The sequence below is a fragment of the Aethalodelphis obliquidens genome, unplaced genomic scaffold, assembly GCF_003676395.1.
Source record: "Aethalodelphis obliquidens isolate GAN/ISIS:26980383/991018 unplaced genomic scaffold, ASM367639v1 scaffold51, whole genome shotgun sequence".
NCBI classification, from domain to species: Eukaryota; Metazoa; Chordata; class Mammalia; order Artiodactyla; family Delphinidae; genus Aethalodelphis; species Aethalodelphis obliquidens.
Window position 1 is genome coordinate 7,903,957 of NW_020837995.1, and position 13,751 is coordinate 7,917,707.

At 40.9% G+C, this 13,751-nt stretch overlaps 1 protein-coding gene across 5 annotated transcripts in view; it reads left to right on the forward strand.

Moving 5' to 3' along the window:
• EIF2AK4 (eukaryotic translation initiation factor 2 alpha kinase 4) overlaps positions 1–13,751 on the forward strand; it is a 114,095-nt gene that overhangs the window by 19,209 nt on the left and 81,135 nt on the right. For 4 of the 5 annotated variants that reach the window (XM_027083854.1, XM_027083853.1, XM_027083855.1 and 1 more), the window contains 3 exons: positions 5,344–5,496; positions 7,758–7,838; positions 9,362–9,510. In XM_027083854.1, coding sequence (XP_026939655.1) covers positions 5,344–5,496; positions 7,758–7,838; positions 9,362–9,510 — 383 coding nt within the window. Of the gene's footprint in view, positions 1–5,343; positions 5,497–7,757; positions 7,839–9,361; positions 9,511–13,751 lie in introns of those variants that run through there. The other variant, XM_027083857.1, reaches the window with a different exon arrangement.

Genomic DNA, 13,751 nt, shown 5'->3' on the forward strand with positions numbered 1-13,751 from the left:
AAAAAAAAAAAAAAAAAAGAAAGAAAGAAAGTCCGGACAAAAAAATAGGCATTGGGAATTATTCCAAAGTTCTTTCTAGTTTAAGTCATTTCTAGTGTAGTCTAATGTCTAGCTGAAAAATAATATGGAGTTATATTGAAAATTCAGCTACAGAATCCTCTGGTTTCTTGGATTCATGATTTGTGATTTTTTTGAAAAATTTTTTGCTGTATTTTATTTTATTTTGACAATGCAGTGTTATTAAGTATAATCACTATGCTGTACATTAGATCCCCAGAACTTATTTATCTTATAACTGGAAGTTTGTACTCTTTGACCAACATATCTCCCCTTTTCTCCCACCCCCTCGCCCCCGGCCCCTGGTAACCACCATTCTAGTCTCTGTTTCTTTTTTGTTTAAGTTATTATATTTTATTCTATTTATATTAGTTTAATACTTTTTAAATTTAACAAATGAATTATTGTATGTCAATGCTGTCTTACAGGTAGAAAAACCAAAATATCAAACCACCAAATTATATCTCAAGAGTACATGTTTTCTTGGAACTTGAGCCAAAATTGAAAGTTAGGGGTCCCTAACACTCTAGTTACTACCTCTGGCTCCTAGGCCATGCAGACAACAAATACCACAAAGCTGTTCTACTTTGAAAAACTAATAATTATGTGTAAATACTTTACTTTGTTTATAAGTTCAAGTAAGGAAGTGTTCAGTATTCAGTTCTGTCCGAATTCAGTTATCTATTACCGTCTAACAAATTTTCCTAAAATGTAGCAGCTTAAAACAACAGCACTTTTAGTCTTTGTTTCTGTGAGTTCAGCTTTTTTATATTCCACCTGTAAGTGATATCGTGCAGTATTTGTCTTTGTCTGACTTGTTTCACTTAACATAATGCCTCAAGGTCCATCTGTGTCTTGCAAACAGGAGGATGTCCTTTTTCATGGCTCAACAATATTCTGGTGTGTGTGTGTATCACATCTTCTTTATTCACTTATTCGTTGACACTTAGGTTGTTTCCCTAGCTTGGCTATCGTGAATAATGCTGCAGTAACATGGGAGTACAGATATCTCTTCAAGATCCTTTGTTTTCATTTCCTTTAAATATATACTCAGAAGTGGGATTGCTGGATCATATGGTATTTCTATTTTTCAGTTTTTGAGGAACCTACATACTGTTTTCCATAGTGGCTGCACCAATTTACATTCTCACCAAGAGTGTACCTGGGATCCCTTTTCTCCACATCCTCGCCAACACTTGTTATTTGCTGTCTTTTTGATGATAGCCATTTTAACAGGTGTGAGGTGATGACACATTGTGGTTTTGATTTGCATTTCCCTGATGATTAGTGATGTCGAGTATCTTTTCATATGCCTATTGGCCATTGGCTTTTTTGGAAAAATGTCTGTTGTGTTCCTCTGCCCATTTTTTAATTGGATTGTTTGCGAGTTTGGGGGGGGTTTATTGTTTTGTTCTTTTTGTTTCTTTTTGGCTGCGCTGCGCCTTTGTTGCTGCATGCGGGCTTTCTCTAGTCGCGGTGAGTGGGGGCTACTCTTTGCGGTGCTCGGGCTTCTCACTGTGGTGGCTTCTTTTGTTGCAGGGTGTGGGCTCTAGGCACGCGGGCTTCAGTAGTTGTGGTTCATGGGCTCTAGAGCGCAGGCTCAGTAGTTGTGGCATGTGGGCTTAGTAGTTGTGGCTTGCAGGCTCTAGAGTGCAGGCTCAGTAGTTGTGGCGCACCGGCTTAGTTGCTCCGTGGCATGTGGAATGTGGGATCTTCCCAGACCAGGGATCGAACTCATGTCCCCTACACTGGCAGGCGGATTCTTAACCACTGGACCACCAGGGAAGTCCCAGATTGTTTGGTTTCTTTTTTTTGCTACTGAGTTGTATGAATTCTTTATGTATTTAAATATTGACTCCTTATCAGTTATATGATTTGCAAATATCTTCTCCCATTCTGTAGGTTACCTTTTCATTTGTTGATGGTTTCCTTTGCTGTGCAGAAACTTTTTAATTTGATGTAGTCCCACTTGTTTATTTCTGCTTTTGTTGTCCCCCCACCCCCCTTCCTTTTTTGGCTTTATTACAAATTATACTTTTTATTTTGAGATAACTGTAGATTCACATGCAATTGTAAGAAATAATACCAGGAGAGCCCAAGTACCCTTTACTCAGTTTGCCCCAATGGTAACATTTTTGCAAAACTGTAGTGTAATATAACCAGGACATTGACATTGATACAGTCAAGATACAGAATAGTTTCATCACCACAAGATCCCTAATGTTGCCACCTCCTTACACCCCCATGCCCTCCGTGATACCTGACAACCACTAATCTGTTCTCCATTTCCGTAATTGTCTCATTTCAAGGATGTTATATAAGTAGAGTCACAGTATGTGACCTTTGGGATTTACTCCCCTTCCCCCCACCACTTCAGCATGATTCTGTGGAGACTCATCAGACTGTCACATGTATCAATAGTTGTTACTTTTTATTGCTGAGTAGTATTCCATCTTATAGGTGCACCACTGTTTGTTTAGCCATCCACCAGGTGAAAGACAGCTGAATTATTTCCAGTTTGGGGCTATTAAAAATAAAGCTGCTGGGCTTCCCTGGTGGCGCAGTGGTTGAGAATCTGCCTGCCCATGCAGGGGACACTGGTTCAAGCCCTGGTCTGGGAAGATCCCACATGCTGCAGAGCAACTAGGCCCGTGAGCCACAACTACTGAGCCTGCGAGTCTGGAGCCTGTGCTCCGTAACAAGAGAGTCCGCGACAGTGAGAGGCCCGCGCACCGCGATGAAGAGTGGCCCCCACTTGCCGCAACTAGAGAAAGCCCTCACACAGAAACGAAGACCCAACACAGCCAAAAATAAATAAATAAATAAACAATAAAGCTGTGTAAACATTTATGTACAGCTTTTGGTGTGAACACAAGTTCATTTCTCTGAAATAAATGCTCAGGAGTGCAGTTGTGGATGTATGGTACCGTGTGTTCAGTTTTTTAAGAAACTGCCCGAATTTTCCAGGTTAGCTGACCACTTTACATTACCGTCAGCAATATGTGAGTGATCCAGTTTCTTCACATCCGTGTCAGCATTTGACGTTGTCAGTTTTCTATTTTATCCATTCTAATAGAAGTTGTGATGGTTAATTTTATGTGTCTGTTGGCTAGGCCATGGTACCTGGATATTTGGCCAAACATTATTCTATATGTTTCTGTGAAGGTATTTTTTAGATGAAATTAACATTTAAATCAGTATACTTTGAGTTAAGCAGCTTACTCTCCATAAGGTGGGGGTGCCTTACCCAGTCAGGTGAGGGCATTAAAAGAAGAAGACTGGCCTCCCTGGAAGAAGGAATTGCCAGGAGATGCCCTTGGGACTTGAACTGCAACATCAACTCTGCCCTGGGTCACCAGCCTGCTGGCGTACTCTGCAGAATTTGGACTTACCAGCGTCTGTAATCATGTGAACCAATTCCTTAAAATCAATCTCAATCAATATTTCCCTCTCCCTCCTTCCTTCCCTCCCTCCCTCCCTCCCTCCCTCTCTCTCTCTCCCCCTCTCTCTCTCTCTCTCTCTCTCTCTCTCTCTCTCTGTCTCTCAACATACACAGTCGGCTCTCCGTATCTGTGGGTACTACATCCGTGTATTCAGGCAACCATAGATGGAAAATATTCAGAAAAACAATCCAGGAAGTTCCAAAAAGCAGAACTTGAATTTGCTGCATGCCGACAACTATTTACATAGCATTTACATAGTATTTACAACTATTTACATAGTATTTTCGTTCTATTAGGTATTGTAAGTAATCTAGAGATGATTTAAAGTATACTGTGGGAGGATGCACATAGGTTATGTGCAGATACTATACCATATATATATATATATATATATATATATATATATATATATATATATATGGACACATACCCCTTCTATTTGGTTCTGTCTCTCGGGAGAACCCTGACTGATACAGATGTGTACTGCGAGGTGAGGCAGAGCGGCTGTTGTAAATAAGGAGGTCAGGAGAGGCCCCACCAGGTGACATGTGAGCAGAGGCTGAGAGAAGCAAGACGATGGACTGTGTAGATTTGGGGGAGAGGGGGACAAGAGCCAGTCTGGAGACTAGCTCTTATTTACATCCAGTCTTGTATGTTTTATCAGATTTATACAGAAAATGCTAGTAAATTAAACAGATTAGCAAAAGAAAATCCCTCCACTGCTTGGCTCCTGGCTCCTTTCTGGTGTAGAAATGGTTTCTCTTTGACATGATGGAAACTGCCTTCTTTAACCAGCTTTCCTTAAAAGAGCTTTTCACAGAATAGTTTGCCTCTTAGACTCTAAACTAGTGTTTCTAATGAACGCCACAGCTTCTAGTACAATAAAAAATACAGCTTCCCCCAACAATAGCTGTGGTTTCTCCCCAAGAGAAAGGTGAACACCAGGCAAACTATATATTCTTGTGTACAATGAATTCTGTTACTTTTTACCACCCTAAGTCCTTTTAGAAACAATAATTTTTAATGTGCTTCATTGTAATTGAGGAAAAAGAAATTTCAGAGTGGTGGTCCTCATCTGTAGAAGGAGCTTGGCACTCTTGACCTCTTTGGGGTTGGAATAGTTGGTCAGTGTGGGGTCCCAGAAACCCTTGCTCTGTTGATTTACCAACCAAGCTATGGTTTATGATTTAGGGGTTGGGGAAAGTGGCTTCCTACATTCACATAGGATGTCTGAGAGGGGGGCCTTTTTCCTTCTGATACTGTGAATGCTTCCCTAAGTGGAAATGAAATGCTTTCTAAGTATTAATTAGCCTCCTACTGGCCCATTACTAGCAGGGAGAGAGTGAGGCCTTTAAGCATTTGCCTCTGTACCCCAGTAGGATGTTTTCAGTATGCTGTATGGATAGATGAAAGCTCTTATGTTAGCAATGATTATTCTCTGCTCAACTGTCATTATGTAGGCAGGTTTTCTAGCTGGGAAGGTAGTCTTTACTTTTATGCAGTCTTAAATATTTTACCAGATTTATTTATACAGAAAAACATTTTATCGGATTTATTATACAGAAAGTGCTAATAAATTGAATAGGATTGCAAAAGAAAAGTGAAGTTTTTCATTTATCTAGATAGTGATTTTTCTTGATGGTAACACAATGAGGTGAGTGCTATAAAAGCTTTTTCCTCCTGTGGTTGCATCCTAGACCTAATTTAGAACGTGTCACATCAAAATGAATATCACCATTGTGAGTGGGTCTCGGATGGCCTGCATGTTTTTCTGTAGTCTCACCTTGAGGCCCTGCTTTGCGTCACTTGACCATTTGTGGTTGATTTCCATCCATGTGTTTAGGTGATGATATTTGAACTGGCTTACCATGTGCAGTCATTCCTCTGCGAGCACAACAAGCCCCCTCCCAAGTCTTTTCATGAAGAAATGCTGGAAAGGCGGGCTCAGGAGGAGCAACGGAGGCAGTTAGAGGCCAAGCGGAAAGAGGAAGAGGAGGTGAGACCCTTGTCGCCGCGGTGTCCGGCCCGGAGGACTGCGAGCTCCTATAGGTTTTCCTCCGTCTCTACCTACTCACTTACTGGTATTTCTTTAAGTTTTGCTCAGCATTTGATCCAACAACCATGGATTCATGTGAAAGAAGGCCCTAAGAGTAACCAAGAAATAAATACTATGAGTGATTCCCTCCCAACAGATATCAATGCTACCCCTAGAACGCTTAGTCCAGGTTTTTAAATAAGAGAAAAAGGAAGTTGGCTTAACCAAACTTCTGGTGCTCTTTCTGTGCTTGTAAAGCTGTGCAGGAGTTCAGAGGCTATTATCTTCTTCCCTCTGTGGGACAAGTATCTCATGCCCAAATGAGTAGCCAAAGCCAGAGACTGAAGGTTTTTTTTGTTCATTAACCATTTTTACTTTTTCTTAATTTGCATATGGATGTATACTGCTGTGTTATTTTTAAAATCCTTTAATCAGAGTTAATACATGTATCTAAATTTTCTTCCTGATTTTTAAGTTTTTTTTTCCTTCTATTTAGTCTTTTAATAAACTTATCTAGAACTTATTTTGGTGTGGGTTGTAAAAATGAGGGTGTGAGTTTTTCTTTTTTTTTTTTTTCCCAGTCATTTTCCTAACACATTTATTAAGTAATCATTCATTTTTAAGTGATTTGTAATAATTCCTTTAAAGTGTATTTTACCTACTCATTTATACTAAGTTCTACTTGTGAATTGTCTCTTTTGTTCAATTCATGTTTTTATCTTGAGTCTCTACAGCACTCTTTGAGTTATTGTATCTTTATAACGTTTGACTGTCTAAGTCAGGACCCCTGTCCCTTCATCCTTCATTCTTTTTTTTTTTTTTCTGTTGGCTATTCTCACAGATAAGTTATAGGATTGCTTTCTCAAAATCAAAACAAAACAAAGCCTGTGGGATTTTGAGTAAAATTGCACTAAACTTACGTATTCATTTAGGAAGAATTAACATTATGACAGTATTCAGACTTCCTATCCAGGAATGTTTTTCCATTTATTTTTATCTCTCAGTGAGGCTTTTTAGTTTTCTTCCCTTAGGTGTTGCAATTACTTGTAGGGTTTTGTTTTTCCTGCTTTTCTTAGGTTCTTATTCCTGGTTCTTTTTTCCTGCTTCATTTTGTTCATCCTTTACTTATGTTAACACTGTCTTTGTGGGTTCCGTTCATTTTTTTCCTCAATATTTATTTATTTGGCTGTGCCAGGTCTTAGTTGCAGCATGAGGGATTTTTGTTTGTTTGTTTGTTTTGGGGGTTTTTTTTGGTTTCAGCATGCGGGATCTAGTTCCCTGACTAGGGATCGAACCTGGGCCCCCTGCACTGGGAGCACGGAGTCTTAACACTGGACCACCAGGGAAATCCCGGTTCCATTCATCTTGTTACTGCTTATCTCCTATTTAATTGCGTAGCGTAGTTACCATTTAGGGTTTAAAGTTCCTTATTGTTGTCATTGTTCTTAGGCAGACACATTTTTACTAGAAGATAAAGATATTTAACAGACTTGTTTTGGTGTCCTACTATAACTACCTGTAAGTTTTGGGTATGCTTTATATTATTGCTGTAATAGTTTTTGGTGAGTTTCTCAATAGTTTTGATATTTAAAACCTGGAATTTTAGGCAGCTCATAAAAAACATTATTTTTCTCTACCTAAAATTCAGAATCATTTGAGTAATAGCTACATGAGTCAAATGGATAGAGATCAAAATGCCACTTTTAATACTGAGAAAACTGATTGGGGAATGCACCTGAAGGTCTGTGGCTTGTCGGTGTGCACCCAGCTCAGCCCACCTCCACCCAGCGGCCTGGCCGACAGAAGGCGCAAGTGCATGTTCTCTGCAGACAGGCAGGTATCAAAGAGGAGGGTCTCAGTCAAGTGTGGGGAGAAGTGAGCGGCCCATGGTGTTGCTGCAGTTAAAGTCCCTCCACGTTGGGAATCCCCTGGTGGTCCAGTAGTTAGGACTCCATGCTTCCAAAAAAAGTCCGTCCACGTAGAAATGGGGAGTACGTGTCCCTCCCCACAGTCTTCACACCCATTTAAGTGGGAAGCCTATTGCCTAAGAACTCTAATAAAACTGACGTAACTACAGTTTGTACTAAGGTTCTAGATATTCAGATCTCTTAGGAGATGAGAGCTTGAATTACTGAAATTCAAAAGATTTTTTGTGATTACAGAATTCGTATGTTGTATGGGTTTCAGAGATCAGCATTTGATGGCAGTATGATTTATTTCAGCAACGTGAAATCCTTCATGAGATTCAGAGAAGGAAAGAAGAGATAAAAGAAGAGAAAAAAAGGAAAGAAATGGCTAAGCAGGTACTCTAGCAATTCTGCCATACTCGAATAGTTTACATTTTGCTAAACATAAAACCTTTTTATTTCCATTGATGATATTTGAATTATTGTATCTTTATAATGTTTGAATATCTGAGAAGTCAGGACCCCTGTCCGTCATTCTTCATTATTCTTTTTCCTTCATTATTCTTTTTCCCCTCCTTTGTTAGTATCAGTAGTAAAGCTTAAAATGAAGCACTAAAAAGTCCCCCAAATATCATTCATTATATATTTTAGATTCTCCAAATAAGTAGCAAAACTTAGAGTTGTATGTTATCTGTAGATGTCTTTGGCTTACATAACTACAGTAGTTTATCAAAAGAGTTGAAGGACAGAGGAGATTGAAGTTTTGATAATCAACCCAGACTGGAATTATTAATACTTGGAAAACAAAACTATTTGTTCATACAGAAGAGTGAATGGAAACCACATGGATCTCCCTGAGATTTCATTCAGTGATGGAAAAGAAGGATTCAACAGAGCTGGTTTAAAAAGCAGGGGTGGAAAAGGATAAAGTCCTTTTTCCTATATTTTTCCTGAGTCCAACTCAATCAAAAACCAGCTACACATGTTTGGATAAATCCAGAGACAATTTTGCTCATTCTCTTTTTGAGAAATATGGCATTAAACTTAAGGGAAGCAATGAGGTGCAGTGGGTGGAGGCACTGATGTGCAGGTAAGCAGCACCTGGCTGAAAGCTTTGGCTTTTTTACTGCCTGGCTCTGCGACCTTGACAGATGACACTCTCCGAGGCTCATTTTCCTCACCCCTTAAGACGGCACAGATAATGCCTTCCTTTCTGTCTTACGTAATTATTCCCACAGATAAATGTACTGCCCTTTGTGAACGTACAAAGCTGTATACAAATTTAAGGTGATATTACTGTTCCCACCAACTCTCCTATCTTACATCTGATCTGCCTTCCTGTCACTCACTCTGCTCTCTCCTTGTTTGTTTGTTTTTTACAGTGTTCAAAATAGTTTAATATTGGAGTCAAGATAGATAACAGAACAATACTAATTCTGTCAGTAGACAGAAGACATAATGCAAACATAGACCCCCTCCACCCCATGTGTATATAACTGATTTTTTGACTAAGGTACAAAGATAATTCTGGAGAAAGGATAGCCTTTTCAGCAAACGGTACTAGAACATTTTTTTTCTTTTCCTTTATGGTTTATTATAGGATATTGAATCTGCTCTCTCTCTGAATGCCTCCTTCTGTTCATCTCTTGCTCTTCTCCCTAACTTTTCATGTATATTCCACGATTCTAAGCATTTTCGTTTATAAAACTCACATTCTCTTGAAACGGTAACGTGGCCTTCAGTTCTTGAACCAGTATATATTTGGACATTAAACTTTTAAAAGTTGAGTTCAACTTTATTACACTTGAAAACATTCAGCTTAAATAAGATTTGCATTCTCTACATATTTATAATTATGTACCAGGATTGTCTTCCACTTATGACATATCTAAAGTAGGTTTTACTTTTCTTTTTTTAAGGAACGTTTAGAAATAGCTAGTTTGTCAAACCAAGATCATACCTCTAGGAAAGACCCAGGAGGACACAGAACAGCTGCCATTCTACATGGAGGCTCTCCTGACTTTATAGGAAATGGTAAACATCGGACCAACTCATCTGGAAGGTCTAGGTAAGTCCCTGAGGTTTCTGATCTGAAGGGATGAAAAATGTAGAAGAATTAAAACAACTTGTAGCGAAATTTGGTGGAATTGTCACATGATAGTTTTAATAACTTTTGCAGCGCCTGTATATCTTAATATATTAGTTAGCAATATGAAATGAAATTTTCATTTAACACTTTGCAAGTATCTTTCATGAAACCAGTTTTAGGGTTCATTCCCTTTCATAACAGTTACAACACTTCACAGTCTTGCCTCCAGTGCAGTTTGATCTGACTTTTAATGATCTAATTATTCAGTAAGTGATTTAAAAACTTTTCTCTGTCAGAATCACCATCCAGTCAGATTTCACACTGTGTGTGTTTGCAGTCTGTAACTCCCTAGGTCCCACCACAGATGTGGGGGATACTCCAAAACAGGCACGGGTGTGGGAGATCCTTTACATGAGGATGGGAGCCCCAGTTTGCTGTCAGGGCTCCCCTCCCTGTTGCTACTGAGGACACTGGGCTTCCCTGTTACTGCAGGTGGGCTCCTGGGTTGTTCCCTGTCACCAGAGATGATATGAAAGGTACTATCTCTTCCTCCATATCCTTTTCCACCAAAGAATTGAGACTTCCCTGTCTATTTGCTGTGACCCACTGTGGACCAGAAAGGAATTTTAGTACAGAATCCATTTGTGAGTAGGTGGGTGATTAAGTAGTATAGGTATTATAATTCAGCTTCTTTATGTGTTTAAACTATCTCTTGTGAGAATCTAAGCAGCACTTAAAACCAACATTTTCTTCTACAAAAAGAAACATTTTAGGTACCAAATTAAAAGCTTATATAATCTTTCGGGTTACAGTTTGTTTATACGAAGGAATCATTTCAGTTCTTTCCCTAATTATCTACTTAAAAAAAGAAAATCAGCTCAGAAATTATTTTGATATTAACATTTAACCACCTACTGTTAAGGTGAACTAAGTCTTTTCTTGAATGCAGTTTCTGGTAACAATTCCTTTTCAAGGTTATAACTCCTTGCACCAATTTAGATTGTTTTTGCAACTGGGCTTCCATTAGGCAACATAGTTTGAAGTTGTCAGAGTATTTCAGTAGGAAATAATTGACAGATTCCTACTGTGTTAGAAACAGTGGAAATAAATCAATGCCATGAATAAGGATGTATAAAAAACAATTTTTTTAGTTTAAACATTTCCATTTTTGCGGCTAACTGTAAACAGTGGGTCCAAGATTAGACTTGGCTTTTGAGATCAGAGATTATTAGCAAGTTTATTCAAGGAAGGATGGGAACTTCTCTCCCTCCTTGACATAGGTAGAACTTTTCACGTAGTGCTTGTAGAGGGCCATTTGTATGTCTTGGATAAAATGTGACATTCCATGAGCATCCAAGAAGAAATCGGGTTTTTTTGTTTGTTTATTTGTTTGTTTTTTGTTTTTTCGGTACGTGGGCCTCTCACTGCCGTGGCCTCTCCCGCTGCGGAGCACAGGCTCCGGATGCGCAGGCCCAGCGGCCATGGCTCACGGGCCCAGCCGCTCCGCGGCATGCAGGATCCTCCTGGACCAGGGCACAAACCGGTGTCCCCTGCATCGGCAGGCAGACCCTCAACCACTGCGCCACCAGGGAAGCCCAAGAAATCATTTTTATATATTGTTTGCCAACGTTGTTGTACAAACCTGCATGAATTCTGGCACTATGTTGGCTACCGACTAGAAAAGAATGAATATTTCTTAAAATATAGTTTACATGCTTCTTCAGTTAAGAAGTAAAAAGTCTTTGAGCGCTTCCCTGGTGGCGCAGTGGTTGAGAGTCCGCCTGCCGATGCAGGGGGCACGGGTTTATGCCCCGGTCCGGGAAGATCCCACATGCCACGGAGCAGCTGGGCCCGTGAGCCATGGCCGCTGTGCCTGCGCGTCCAGAGCCTGTGCTCCGAAACGGGAGAGGCCACAACAGTGAGAGGCCCACATACTGCAGAAAAACAAACAAACAAAAAAAGTCTTTGATATACTGAAGTACCTCATGGCATACTCATGATTCTTTTTCTTCCTTGCTATTCACTAGTCTTTGAGTTGGAAAGCCAAAGGAAATAAGCAGAGTGTTCCATTTTATTCTTTCAGTTAGTAGATACATTTGATAGAGTTAGTAGAGATGGCCTTGTCATCACTGTTGTCAGCAGGCATTATTCGAATGGGCTGTGACTAAAAACAATACAATCTAGAACCAGATACTTAATGAGCACTTACTAAAGGTCAGACACTGTTCTGAGTCCTGGGGATTCAATAAGCAAGATCAAGAAGGACGCTGGTTTCATGGAGCTTATATTCTAGTTGGAGGAGACTGTCCACGAGCAAGCAAGAAAATGTCAGATAGTGACTAGCGCTCTGCAGAGAATTTAAATAGGCTGTCTTGAAGAAAGACTGGATGGCTACTTTAGATTGGAGTCCAAGGATTGGATCCTGAGTGACAGAAGGATGGTGGCTTTCGACTGGGGGGGCACAGATACCAGATCTGGATGATGGAACGGAGCCAGCTGTTCGGGTAAAGAGCAGCCGGTGCAGAAGACCCGAAGCCAGCCTGGTCTTGTGCTGCCCAGAGCTCATCAAACAGGGCAGCGTGGCTAGAATGAGCGGGCATGGAGACAGTGGTTCAAGGGGGCGGCAGGGGTGTGTCACGGAGGGCTCTGTTGGTCGGGGCAGGAGTTTAGGTGCAATGAGCAGCCATTCGGGGTTTTAAAGAAGAATAAGATACCATCTGATCCGCGCTGAGTGAAGTTCTTCCTGGCTGCCAGTGGAGAATGGAGAACAGGAGAGCAACAGTAGAGGAACAATTTGCACATCATGCTTTGTACTACTCTCCCCCTCCCTTAGCCTCTGCACGGCAGCCACGCTCATCTTCCAGGCCCTCGCGCACACCAAGCTCCTTCCCATCTCAGGGCCTCTTCCAGTCACTGCCTGCTACGCTCTCCCTGGGGCACTTTGCATGGCTGACTCCTTATCTTTCGGTTCTCCGCTCACAAGTGACCTCAGACGCCTTCCCTGAGCACCCCCCACACCCCGCTCCCCTGCTTAGTCACTTGTTCTCCGCTTCCCTGTTTTAAGTTTCTCCATAGCAGTTACTGCTAACTGAACTTCATATACATTTGTTTGCTTTTTTATTGTCTTTATCCTTTCATGACAATGTCAAGTTCATGCGAGCAAGGACCTCATCTGTGTTTCCCTCAGGTCCTGGAACAGTGCCTGGGAGAGACAGAGTAGGTGCTCAGTAAACGTCTGATGAAGGGAGGGAGGGGGTCAGGAAGGATGATAGAAAGGGACAGACTGTCTTTTTGGCACTTGTAGAGTCTGCAGCCTCTTCAACCAGGGTGACTCAGCTTTTCTTTTTATGTGGGCATATCAAAAATCAGTAAGGGGCTTCCCTGGTGGCGCAGTGGTTGAGAGTCCGCCTGCCAATGCAGGGGATGCGGGTTCGTGCCCCAGTTTGGGAAGATCCCACATGCCGCGGAGCGGCTGGGCCCGTGAGCCATGGCCGCTGAGCCTGCGCGTCCGGAGCCTGTGCTCCGCGGCGGGAGAGGCCACAACAGTGAGAGGCCCGCATACCGCAAAAAAAAAAAAAAAAAAAAAAAAAATCAGTAAGGCTTTATTTAATGAAAGGTTTCCACTGCGTAAAACAAGAGAAAGAGAACAGAAAACCACTCACTGTTCTAGTGGAAAGAGCTTAAAGGCCTGACACTCAAGGGCCAGCCCCCTTGGCCCAGCTTTTCACGGATGTGTTTTTGTCTTTGTTGAACAGCTTTATTTTCTGTGTCCTTAAGGTTGTCTTTTTTATCCCTTGAAGGATTTACCTTTTATTTTTTTTCAAATTGAGGTAACATTCAAATAATATAAAACCAACCATTTTAAAGTGTCAGTTTAAACTAACCATTCAGTGTCAAGCTGTCTTTTGTAAATGCAGACATAGTTCTCTCCTGCCTTCTTCCCAGGGATGTTGTATCTCATAAATGGGCACTTTGAACTTTTTAGGAGAAGCAAAGAAAGAAAAAAAATTCTATAAAGTAGTTCATGGTAGAGGATTATTTTCACCATTTCAGACTTGCCTTCTGTGCAGGTTACTAAAGTGTAGCCCAGAATCTAGGATACATCACCCATTTTCACCAGGAAACAGCATCAGGTTGTCTGGTAGTTTGTTTTCCTGATTTTGACACCAGCTGTGGTAACTGCTGGCTATTCCTCCTTACAGAGAAGAGATAATTAAGGG